This window comes from Apium graveolens, chromosome 5, assembly GCF_009905375.1.
Source record: "Apium graveolens cultivar Ventura chromosome 5, ASM990537v1, whole genome shotgun sequence".
In the NCBI taxonomy this organism is placed as follows: domain Eukaryota; kingdom Viridiplantae; phylum Streptophyta; class Magnoliopsida; order Apiales; family Apiaceae; genus Apium; species Apium graveolens.
The window spans coordinates 226904641-226917341 of record NC_133651.1 but is presented as its reverse complement, the minus strand read 5'-3'; the positions used below and the strand labels follow the sequence as shown (position 1 = coordinate 226917341).

General features: G+C 29.9%; 1 protein-coding gene across 1 annotated transcript; it reads right to left on the bottom strand.

The window, feature by feature from the left end:
* Window positions 1-11964: 11964 nt before the first annotated feature.
* Window positions 11965-12507, bottom strand: LOC141660763 (uncharacterized). The gene has a single exon (XM_074467751.1). It carries the CDS (start codon window positions 12505-12507, stop codon window positions 11965-11967), a length of 543 nt encoding a protein of 180 aa, XP_074323852.1.
* Window positions 12508-12701: the final 194 nt, after the last annotated feature.

The window sequence follows — 12701 nt, the reverse complement described above, 5'->3', positions numbered from 1 at the left end:
GACCCGACCCAGTTAGAGTTCTTGATGACCCAAAAACCCGACCCGTTTTCCTTATTAGAAACCCGGTTTCGATATTCATTTCCCAAAATTCAATCTCTAAATCTGTTTCTGTCTTTTCTTTTTAAAATTTATTTCAAAAAATATTTTCTTATTTCCAAAAATCATTTATTTTATTTTTAAAAATCATTTACTTATTATTTTAAATCTCAAAAATTATTTTCTTAATTATTTTGAATTCCTAAAATTATTTACTTTTATTGTTTTCAAAATTCAATTTGATTTAATTATTTATAATTTATTTTAGTTAATTATTTATGAATTTAATTAATTGATTAAATCATTTAATCAATTAATTTTATTTATAAATGGTTAAATAAATGTAAATTATTTATAATTAATTTAAATAATTCCTAAAAAGCTTTTAAAAATTATACTTTGGTATTTAAAAATCAATTAATATTATTATTAATTGATTTAATTCTATTTTATTCTTATTTTATTCGTAATAAATAAACCGTTCATCCGTTTAATACGAAACGAACGCATATAGACTCAGAAAAATATTAAGTTTTTAATAAAAATACTTTTAAGACCTAATTTCTTTTGTATTGCAATGTCATTTGATTTGTTAGTCCTTCTAAGTCGGTATCTGATCGGTAAACACTATTATTGACCTGATTTCAATTCTGAACGTACTGAGACATATCTTATGACGATCTGACTTATGTGTTACATGAAATATGTGATTACATGATACATGAACGACATGGTTACGTGTTACGTGATATGCATGCTATCTGTTTACAATTTCAGAATGCCATGACTAGTTATAAACGATCGGGTAAATGTCAAGACATATAGTTACGTCGATTAAGTTTGGTTTTGTCAATTAAGATAGTCCTTTTATTTATATAATCGAGTAGCAAGGAGTGCGATCAAGTGTTAGACAGAGATAGTAGCCAGTAGCTATAAACTAGAGTAATAGTAAGAAGTTATTGAGCATACCAGGCAAGTATATCTATCTTCACTTTTTGTTCAAGTAATAATTATTCCGACTCTATTATTCCAATTTCTATACTATTCTAAGTTCAGAATAGTTAAATGTTTATACATTTCGCTACAAATTACTCTATACAGTGAAACTTTGAATTGAAATTAGCGAATAACTAATTGCTCTAGTTATTTCGCCATTGGTTGTTGAGATAACTCTGGACCATGAGAAATGGGGAGTTATGTGGTTAATGATGTCATTTGATTCGACTCCTTTGATTGAAAACTGTTTTTATGGATTGGATGGTTGCGTAAGAGGCCGTGGCGGCGGTCCAGTATGAGCTATGTGTTATACAGGATATAACACCTTGCTAGGCCGATATGTGCCTTGGGTACCCTTTTGTTTACTTGGATATGCTTCGGCATACCGGTGTTGCTCCGCAGCTGATCACCGGAGGCAACACACCGTCGTTCGAGAATTTCAATCCCAAAACAAAATATATATAAATGCAAATGTGGTTTATTATCAAAACTTATATCAGTTTTTGATACTATTCAGGTATTGTTGGTTGGTTTTGGTCTTCAGATATATTACTATTCATAATGTCTTTCACGTATCAATGCTTAAGAAGTACAATCCAAATTCTAGGCATGTAATCGAGTATGAGCCGATAGAACTCCAGGCAGATTTGTCATATGTAGAGAACCCAATATAGATTCTAGAAAAGAGAGAGAAAGTGTTAAGAAATAAAGTTGTAAGTTTTGTAAGAGTATTATGGAGAAACCCGAAGGTTGAAGAGTCAACCTGGGAGTTAGAAAGTGATATGCGAAAAAAATACCCTCAGGTGTTTACTTAGAAGATTTTGAGGACAGAATCCTTTTAAGGGGGGAAGGATGTAATATCCAGAAAATATCTTGTAATTATTTTTATCAATAAATAATTATTATGTGAATATTTGGTGAATTATTTGATAATTGATATTAATGTTTGGATGCTTATATGTGATAAAATTTGAGTATTTTAACTTTCATATGTCCAAAATAAAGTATAGATAATTTTTATATTTTTCTGGTAATTTATATATTGTTATATGATTTTATAAAAGATTTATAGATTTAATAAATTATTTTCTGAGTAATTATAAAGTATTTTGTATAACTGGGAATCGTCCAAATTCAACCGTTTTTACGTTTTTACAACCCGGAAGTCTCGTAAAAACTCCTTCTTAACCTAATTTGATTATTCTGAACATTTTCCGTGTTTTGACTTTTTCGATCCGGAGTATGGTTTGACCCGACGGATCTCGGGTAAAAATTTTCGATACGATATTCGTTTCAGTAAATCGATAAAACCCGTATTCTCGAGAGACGAGATATATTGATTAAACTATTACATTATATTATTATAGGGTGTATAATAAGAAGCCCGGTTTTGATAATTATCCAAAGCTAGTATTGAATTGGATCGTTTTTATTGTTACTTAGCGGCTAAGTAATCTATTTTCGTATCCGATATGATCCAACGGGGTACTAATATTCCGTAAGTATAAATAGAATTTATCTTATTTTATTTTATACATATAATCATAAAAAAACAATTAAAATATATAATTTACAGAGAAAAACTCGAATATTCGTCGCGTTCGTCAAAATCAAACCTAAAAACGAAGACGTTATCGAAATCGAAATCAAGCGTGTAAGTAATCGAATCGAAGATCGTGAAAAGTACTTTCATAATCTACAACTTGTTTCACTGCAGAAAACAAATGTATTTTCATATATATTTATTTTAATTCAGATTTAATTATGATTAAAATATGAATTTTTGATTTTCATGTTATTTGTCTAATTTGATGATTGTATCTTGTAGATAATTTTATCCTGATCATTTTGGTATATTATATGTCGAATTTGGAGTTCATTAACATATATAAAATTGAGTTTAATTCTCGAATTATTAAAATTAGGGTTTGAATATGATATGAATGTTCTTAATTGGATTTGGGCGTTTTTGTTGTGTGGGTTATTGATTTAAATTGATTACACCAGCTTATAGATCGTGAAATAAGGAATCCTTTGGTACCAATTTGGTGGTCAAACGATTCCAGGATCGAGCTTGCCGGAATGGCGAAACTCGCCGAAAACGTTAAGTTTCCAGCCGGTTTTCCGGCCGATTGGAGTATGATTTGCAAGATTTAAGGGCAGGATCAGATTCCTGGGAACGAGTACTGTAAATCTGCACATTTTGGTGGTATTCTGGGCAGGGACGAGCCGGTCGGAGGCGACGGCGGGCAGGGACGAGCCGGCCGGAGGCGACGGTAGGCAGGGACGAGCCGGCCGGAGGTGTCGCCGCCACCGTTGCCATAGATGACATCGGGGAAGACGGCAAAACTGCTGTTTGACCCCTATCTTGCAATAGACTTACATTTTAGTCCCTGGAACTTTCAGAAATTATAAAAATAGGATTTCTATTTTTAAAATTTGTAAAAATTATATTTCTGTTTATTTTATTTTCAAAAATTTGATTTTAATTATTTAAAATTCCAAAATTCATTATTTTTTAATTCTGAAAATTATTTTAATTAAAATACAAATCTAAATTATTTAATTAATTAATTTTAGATGATAATTAATTATTTAATTAGTCAATTAATTTAAATATTAATTGATTTAATTAGTTATTAATTAATTCTAATTGATTATTTAATTAGATTTAATTATTTCTTTTGATTTAAAAATTTCGAAAAATAGTTTCGAGTTTTAAAATATTATTTTAAATTATTTTTAAGGCTCGATAATTATTATTAAATGATTTTAAAGTCAGATTCAGGTAATCGAACCTTGTAATTATATATAAAATGATTCGTTGACCCGTTTTAATTCTAAAAAATATTCAAAAATTCTTATTAAATACCCGAAAAATGATTTTAACCCCGAATCTTTTTTGAATTTTTTTAATCAAATAACTTACGTACTATGTGCTATATGTCATCTGATTGATGTGTGTATACTATTTGACGGTTTTTAGCGTAACTTTCAATCCGTACGTCGGATTTGGGTGAAATGAAAGGTAGATTAAAGCTTGTAACGAATAGAATAAGATGAGAATAAGTATTGATAAATACTTATAATTTCTAGTAGAGGAAGCGAGACGTAGAAAGGGAAAACAAGTGGTCAGTGAGTACAGATCAATAGACAAGTACAAGTAAAGTGAAAGCAGGTTGAGATAAGGCAAGTATTTTCGAACTTTCTTCATATCTGTTGTTAAGTATTCCTAAACAGTTCTTGTTTTATATTGCAAGTGCTTTAAAATACTTAACCCTAAACCTGATTCTTCTTATTAATCTTTGAGTCGTAAGCCTTATTCTTTGTAAACCATTGATTGTTGAATCCTCATATACGAATCACATATAAACGATACTACTCCACAAATACATGTTTACGATACACAGATCACTGGAACAAAATTGCTTAACATACAAACTTTCATACCTTGCACATCAGAAGAATAATCCTTGTAACCAATTAACCTTTGTTCTTTTATCATCTGATTCATTTACAGGCTGGAAGCCAATCAACGTACATATCCTGTTATACCTTTGTGATGTTTATAATTCACCCTATGCTTTAAGATGAATGTTGTTTATGATTCAGCTTATAGATTTACACTATTTATCATATTGTTATTATAGAATTGGATTGTTTTAAAATATGGACCAGATTCATGGTCGGACCAGATTCGTGGTCATATTAGGCCAATGTGTGCCTTGGATCCAGTATATAGAGCAGAGCTGTATGCCTTGCTCGGGGTTAGTGCGTGACTGATCAGCAGCCTAATCTTGATTTTTTAAATAAAAGTGAATATCTAATTCTAATCATTGCTTATCAAGAAACTTGATTCCTTATATCATTTTGATTGATCATTGTTTAATATCAGTGTTGTCATTATGACTTACTAAGCTAGTTAGCTCACTCTTGCGACTCTGTTTATGTTCTTTTCTAGTTAAAAAAGAAACTGTTGGGAGCGAGGATCCCCAGGCAAGTGCGCGAGAGCTAGGTTTCTAGGTTGAGACGGAATAAGCTAGTAGAAGACTGTTGTTTTAATTTTGGTTTGAATGTTTTAATTTTGGTTTGAATGTTGTAAGAATGTTTTAATTCTAGACATAAGTTAAACTAGTTGGGATTTGGTACATTTGTAATATAAATAAGGTTGTGGCTTGTGTGCATACTTTCACCTATTGTGATCCGTGGTTATGGTAAGTAGGGTCATTGCATATATTACTTCATAAACAAGTTTATATATTATGTGTGTGTGTGTTGTGAACCCCAAACTTCTAACCCGGGTTTGGAGGGCGTCACATATAGAGCCTTGAGCAACTTGTATACAAAATCTGGAAATTCTGGATCTTCAAAGCTTGGTGGCTATTACACATAAACTTCTTCTTCCAACTCACCATTAAGGAATGTACTCTTCACATCTATTTGATACACTTTAAAATTTGAGTGTGCAGCAAATGCAAGAAAGATCCTTATTGCTTCAAGTCTTGCAACTGGAGCACAATTTTCATCATAGTCAATTCCTTCATATTATGAGTAGCTTTTTGTAACAAACCTTACTTTGTTTCTGGTGACAATTCCATTTTCATCCATCTTGTTCATGTACACCCACTTTGTTCCAATTACACTTCTATTCTTTGGTCCAGGAACCAATTCCCAAACTTTGTTACTTTTAAACTGATTTAGCTCTTCTTGCATAGCCGATATTCAATAAAGATCTAGTAGAGCTTCCTCGGTTTTCTTAGGCTCAACTTGTGAAAGAAAACATGCATGAAGATATTCATTTGCAGTTGCACTTCTAGTCCTCACTCCCACAGTTGGATCACCAATAATTGCTTCTCTTGTATGACTCCTATCCCATTTTCTGGTGTGGGTTTGTTAACTTGAGTTTTCTGCATATTCTTCACCATTGGCATGACTTGTAGAACTTTCTCCTCTTTCTCTCTCTGAGTTTGTGCTATCAAATTTAGGTGTTTGAGATTAGCTTCCATTCTCATGATTCATTTATTCAATTGACTCTTCACCCATTCTGTGATTTGTGTTGACTTCAACTTCATCTTCAGAATCACTATCAATGTAATATCCGGGATATATTGTGTAATTATTTTTAGCAATAAATAATTATTATGTGATTATTGTGTGAATTTTGGTGAGTTATCTGGTAATTAAAATTGATGTTTGGATGTTTATATGTGATAAAATTTGAGTATTTTAAGTTTTATATGTATAAAATAAAGTATAGATAATTTTGGTATTTTTCTGGTAATTTTTAGGTTGTTATATGATTTAATAAAGAATTTATGGATTCAAAAATTATTTTTTGAGAAATTATAAACTATTTTATAAAACCGGCAATCGTCCAACTTCAACCATTTTTGCGTTTTTACAACCCGAAGGTCTTCGGAAAACTCCTTCCTAACCTAATGTGATTATTCTGAATATTTTCAGTATTTTGACTTTTTCGATCCGGAGTACGGTGACCCGTACGAGTCCCGGCACAAAATTTTCGATACGATAGTCATTTTGATAGATCAATAAAACCCGTATTCTCGAGAGACAGGATATTTTGATTAAATTATTACATTATTCTCTCGTAGGGTGTATTATAAAAAGCCCGGTTTTTATAATTATCCAAAACTGATATCAAATTGGATCGTTTTTATAGTTACTTAGCGGCTAAGTAATCTATTTTCGTATCCGATATGATCCAACGGGTACTAATATCTCGTAAATATAAATAGCCTTTTTTATTTTATTTTATACACATAATCATAAACAAACAGTTAAATCATATAATTTACAGAGAAAACTCGAATATTCGTCACGTTCTTCAAAATCAAACCTAAAAATGAAGGCGTTCTTGAAATCGAAATCAAGTGTGTGAATAACCGAATCGAAGCTCATGAAAAGTACTTTCTGAATCTACAATTTGTTTTACTGTAGAAATCAAAGGTATTTATATATATTTATTTATTTTAATTCGAATTTAATTATGATTAAAATATAAATTTTTGATTTTGATGTTGTTTGTGTGATTTGATGATTGTATCTTGTAGATAATTTTGTCATGATCATTTTGGTATATTATATGTCGAATTTGGAGTTCAATAACATATAGAAAATTGAGCTTGATTTTCGGAATAATAAAATTAGTGTTTATATAGTATGAATGTTCTTAATTGATTTTTAGGTGTTTTTGATTCAAGGGTTATTAGCTTAAATTGATTACACCAATAGATAGATCGTTGAAAGACGAATCTATTGGTATAAACGTGATGAACGGAGGATAGATGAATCGAGCATGCCAGAAAAGGGGTTGTGGTGGCGGTCGTTTCTTTGAAACGACGTTGAGGCCATTTGACCGGGTTTTTGACAGAAATAAGATAACCATTAGCTTCCTGGAGAAGAATAGAACAAATAGTGTGATTTTAGTGAAGTTCTGGGTAACCTGGGAGCCGCCGGAAAAGCTCCAAGGCGGCGATCATGGAGTTCCGGCCGGCGTGGTGGAGAAGAAGGGGGACGGTGAAATTACCCTTTCACCCCCCTATTTTGCAAAACTTATAATTTAGTCCCTGGAACTTTCAGAATTTATAAAAATAGTAATTTTGTTTTCAAAAATTCTAAAAATCATATTTCTATTTATTTTATTTTTAGAAAATCGATTTTCATTATATAAAATTCCAAAATTCATTATTTTTAGTTCTGAAAATTATTTTTAATTTGAAAATAAATCCTAATTAATTAATTTTAGTTGATAATTAATTATTTAATTATTTAATTAATTTAAATATTAATTGATTAATTGATTCATTAGTTATTAATTAATTTTAATTAATTATTAAATTAGATTTAATTATTTCACTTGATTTAAAAATTTCGAAAAATAGTTTCGAGCTTTAAAATATTATTTTAAATTAATTTCAAGACTCGATAATTATTATTAAATGATTTTAAAGTCAGATTCAGGTGTTTGAACCTTGCTATTTAATTATAAAATGATTCATTGACCCGTTTTAATTCAGAAAAATGTTCAAAAATTCGTAGTAAACAGACCGTACGTCCGTTTAATACGAAACCAAAGCCTTTAGACTTAAAAAAAAATATTTTGCTTCCATTAAAAATACTTTCGAGACCTAAATTCTTTTGTATCGAAAGGTCGTTTGTTTTACGAGTCATTCTGAGTCGATTATTGATCGATAAATACTATTTTTGACCCGATTTCAATTTTGAATGTATCGAATCGAATGTTTTGACGAACTGAATCATATGTTATATGAATTATGTGATACATGCCTTATGTATTTACGTGTTAAGTGAATAATGAGCCCACATGTCTTTTAAACGTTATCTGATTAAAATATGACCCTTAACTGTTATTATCGGATAGGTAGACGATAATGATAAGCGTACAGACTAAACCATTATATATTGTAAGTTAATTGAAATATTATCTTTTATGATAGATACACATAGATCGAGGCATTCAAAGCCAGACAGTGATAGTAAAAGTAAACCTGAATACATGTGGTAAAGGAGACGAGTGGATACATAATAGATGTGAACATTGAATGGTAATTGAAGGCTAGAAAGCGGATCAATTGAGGCAAGTTTTCCCGAACTTCCTTGTGATATATTGAAAGTATTTCTTCTCTATTCTAAATTCAGAATACTTAAATATTTTACATTTCGCTGCAATTACTCTTAATTATGCAAGTACCTTTTTGTTCTTGTTCCTTATTATGAATTGTGATCTCTTGAGCAAATACCTATTATTCCAAGTTATTTGCGAACTCTGAATCGTGATGTTTTAACCAAAAATGGTTTTCATCAAAAATACTCTACGGACTGGATGGTTATAATGAGGGCCATGAATATCTATATTATAACTTAATATTTTATATCAGTTGACTCGCCGAATCTTGTAAAAAACACAATTGTTTTTTAAAAAATATTCGGCCACCTATGTTGTGTTGAAATGCCGCAAATTTACTTTCAGGATTAAACGTCAACAGAGCAATCTGTCACATATTAGAAAAGCTTAACAATGACCGCACAATTCGTCCGAAAATTCGTGTATATGTATGTATATTTGGAAAGAAGAAAAAGAGAGGCCAACTAGGATTCTTGTCCTTTCGTTTCTCCTTTTTTTTACAATCCAAAAGTATATATATTATAATATATAAATATATCTTTTAAAACTTATTATTATCTTTATTTACACAATAATTATCCTTACTCTTATTTATATATTAATATAAATATGTGTATATGTTTATTCAGGTCAAGCCTCCTTAATCATGGAGTCTTTAGATCACAATTGATCGTGTCAAGGCCTTAACTATCTTTGAATCACTTTTAAATCACTTATATTTGTGTGAAGGTCTTTAGGCATAATCTCCGGCACTCGATCCTACTTAGACAATACATAACACATATACTTCAAAAAAAAACACTTATACTTCACATGTAAAAATATATTTATACTTATTTTTTTACATATTATATTAAAAAAATTTATTTGTTCCATATACAAATTTTTTGAAAATAATCGTAAGAAGTCTATCATACTAAAAATCCAAACTTTCAATTTTCTGAAAACTGAAACTTATTCATTTGCAATTACTACACTTGATGACCGATTGACCGTTTTTACTTTTATTGAACTTGTTTGTTTATGTTTCGTTATATTTGGTGAAATTAGTCTAGTCTTCTTGCATTTACCGGTCTTCCTCCGACATTCTTTTAGACCCGGTTCTTAAGCAAAGTTTCGTCTATCTAGCTTAATGATCGGCGCTTTCGATGGAATACTCCGGAGTCCATGCGAATATGTTAATATACTTTAATAATTTTGAGTAGTGTTAAGTGCACATAATTGTGTAAAAAATATTGTATAAAATGAAATGATAATTGAGGTAAAATGTTTTAATTAGGATTGTTAATGTAAATACATAGATATTTCAATTAAAATTTAATATATGTACAAAATTTTATATCCAATTTTGTGCAACAAATATTTTTCAATAATCTTTCATTAAATCTAATTTGTATATGGATAATAAAATATCTAAGAAAAATGTCCAAATTTGAAGGATAATTATTTGTGAACCAGAATACTCCAACTAGTATCAAATTTAAGTTCAAATTTTGTAAATATATGAATATATAGTAAAACTTTTTATCTTTTAAAACTAAATAAAAATTATAAATTTCTTTAGGTACATATTAATTATTTTCAAAATTTATTTTAATGGAAGCATAATTTGTTTCTTGTTTATTTACAAAATTACATACATTTTTGTTAACTTACTAACATTATAAATAGTTAACAAATGATGTTGCACCCCAGAAGAAAAGTTTGTAAGCTAATAGATAGATAAGAAACGTTTGTATTTTATGCCTCATATAAAGTCTCTGACACTTGCAGTATATTTATATCTATACATATTCAATATTTATATTTTTTTGAAAAATAAAGATGTTAATTTAATAATAAAAAGTAATATGTCATCTACATTAATGATCGAATCGAACAAATAATAAATTATAATCACATAATTTTGAAGATAACGTATATACCAATACAAGTACCCATTTCATGCATTTTCGTTAAGTTACGGGTATCCTCTTAATCATGCGACGGTAGAGTTATCATTTGAGAAAAGAGTTACTCCCTCTGTCCCTAAAAACGTTTCTCATTTGTATTGGACACGTTTGACAATTCACACTTTTGATTATTAATATCTTTAATTTCATAGTAGTATTAAATATAAAAATTTTACTGTATTAAAGTATTCATAAATACTAATCCAACAGGATCACTCATGACTATATTTGCTTTTATAGATTAGATGTAAATTAGTAGTCAATCGTTTACCGTGAACAGTGTAAAAAGTCAAAATGAGAAACGTATTAAGGGACGGAGGGAGTATCATTTAAGAAAATCTATCAGAACTGTGATTTTATACAAAAAATTATCATTAAATCAATACCCCGCTTACATTATACCTTGAACACAATAAATTGTTCAAAAAATTCTAAATCATGTGATATAACCTATGTATTAAAAATATGTTTAATTTCAGATTTGATTATTGTGAAATACGGATGTGTATATATTCATACTCATATTTGAAATTGTCAAATTCGAATATAAATATTATTTAATTTATTTTAAATTAAGAATAACATTCGTATATGATGATTACATAGATATCAACCAGATATTATAATTTCGATTTTTTTTAAGGAACAGCCAGTTATAATATCCTTTTGAGGAGTCACTTATCAATTAAATTTTAGAAGTATAGTTAAGGGCGAGTTTGGCAAACCTGATAAGCCAGATTATTGATTTATAAATCTGTAACAGTTTATTAATAAATATTTGTCGATCCGATTATGTTGGTAACGACGTACTTTTTCATAATTTTTTTTTTATTTTTTTATCAATTTTAGTTTTGAAATATATTTTTCAAATATTAATCTAACTTAAAATATAAGAATTAAAATAATTATATTTAAAATTATTTATTTTAGTTTATTTAAATAAAAAAATTCTGACTTATAAGTTAAATTATCTAAACAGTTGAATAACTTATAAGTATTTATTAACTTATTACTTATAAATAACTTATTCACTATCGTAAATTACTTATTTTATAAATTTTTAAACGGGCACTAGACTCTTAATTACCGCTACTAACTTACAATGTGAACAGAGGTATGGAACGAACGAATGATTTAAATACGTAAAAATGTGCCGCGTTTGTAACAAATCAGAGCAATACCACGTGGTGGTTATAACTGATAAAGCTTACGTAACAAAACGAAACACCTTTTCTTTAATATATCTTCCAATATTAAAAGAACAACTAATTCAAGTTTCCTATTCTACCCTTGAAAATCAATAACAAATCTTCCCTACCTTACATAAAGAGGCTCTTCTGTAATAGTCTCCAACAAGGGCTTTTTCGACCTACAAACCGCTAATCTATATTTATACTCCGCCGTTGAAAACCCTTCTACATCATCCAAATTCAATCTTGACCCTTCATTACAAACCTCAATCTCCGGCGACAAGTCAACGCCCTCCGACGCCTCCGGCAACACCCTCCCTTTATTATTGTTAGCACCGGCAAGTCGCTTAGGTGCCGAGCTAGCCGCCATGAAGAGCATAGCCATGTCAGCACCAGTGACCATAGAATTGACTCTTCTCATTGAAAACATAATATAAACATTACCAAAGTCCAAGTCTTCATCAGCTGAGAGCGGTGAAAATCTTTTATTAACGTTCAAAGACGCAGAATTTACGACGAAGTAGCTCGGGCACTCAAGCATGAGCTCGGCAGCCTTGACGGGCTCTCGAAACTGTCGAATCTCGCCACCGGGGAAAATAACCCTAGCTGCCCTAGAGCTCTTCATGGAGGGAGAAATAAGTGTGCATGCAGATACATAATTTCCCATTACGTAGAATAATTAGGTTTAGAGAGAATATTGAGGGAATGGAATAATAAGTATGATGAGTTTGAAAAGAAAGGTAGAAGAGATTGTTGAGTTATATAGGAGATGTGTTGTGTGTGTTTTAGAATACGTGTGACAAGTATATATATGTATATATTGAGAAACACGTAAAGAGTGCGGGTAATTAAAGACTTTTG

Excerpts from the sequence above, each read along its gene's own strand:
- LOC141660763 (XM_074467751.1), bottom strand. The coding sequence starts at position 12,507 with ATGGGAAATTATGTATCTGCATGCACACTTATTTCTCCCTCCATGAAG.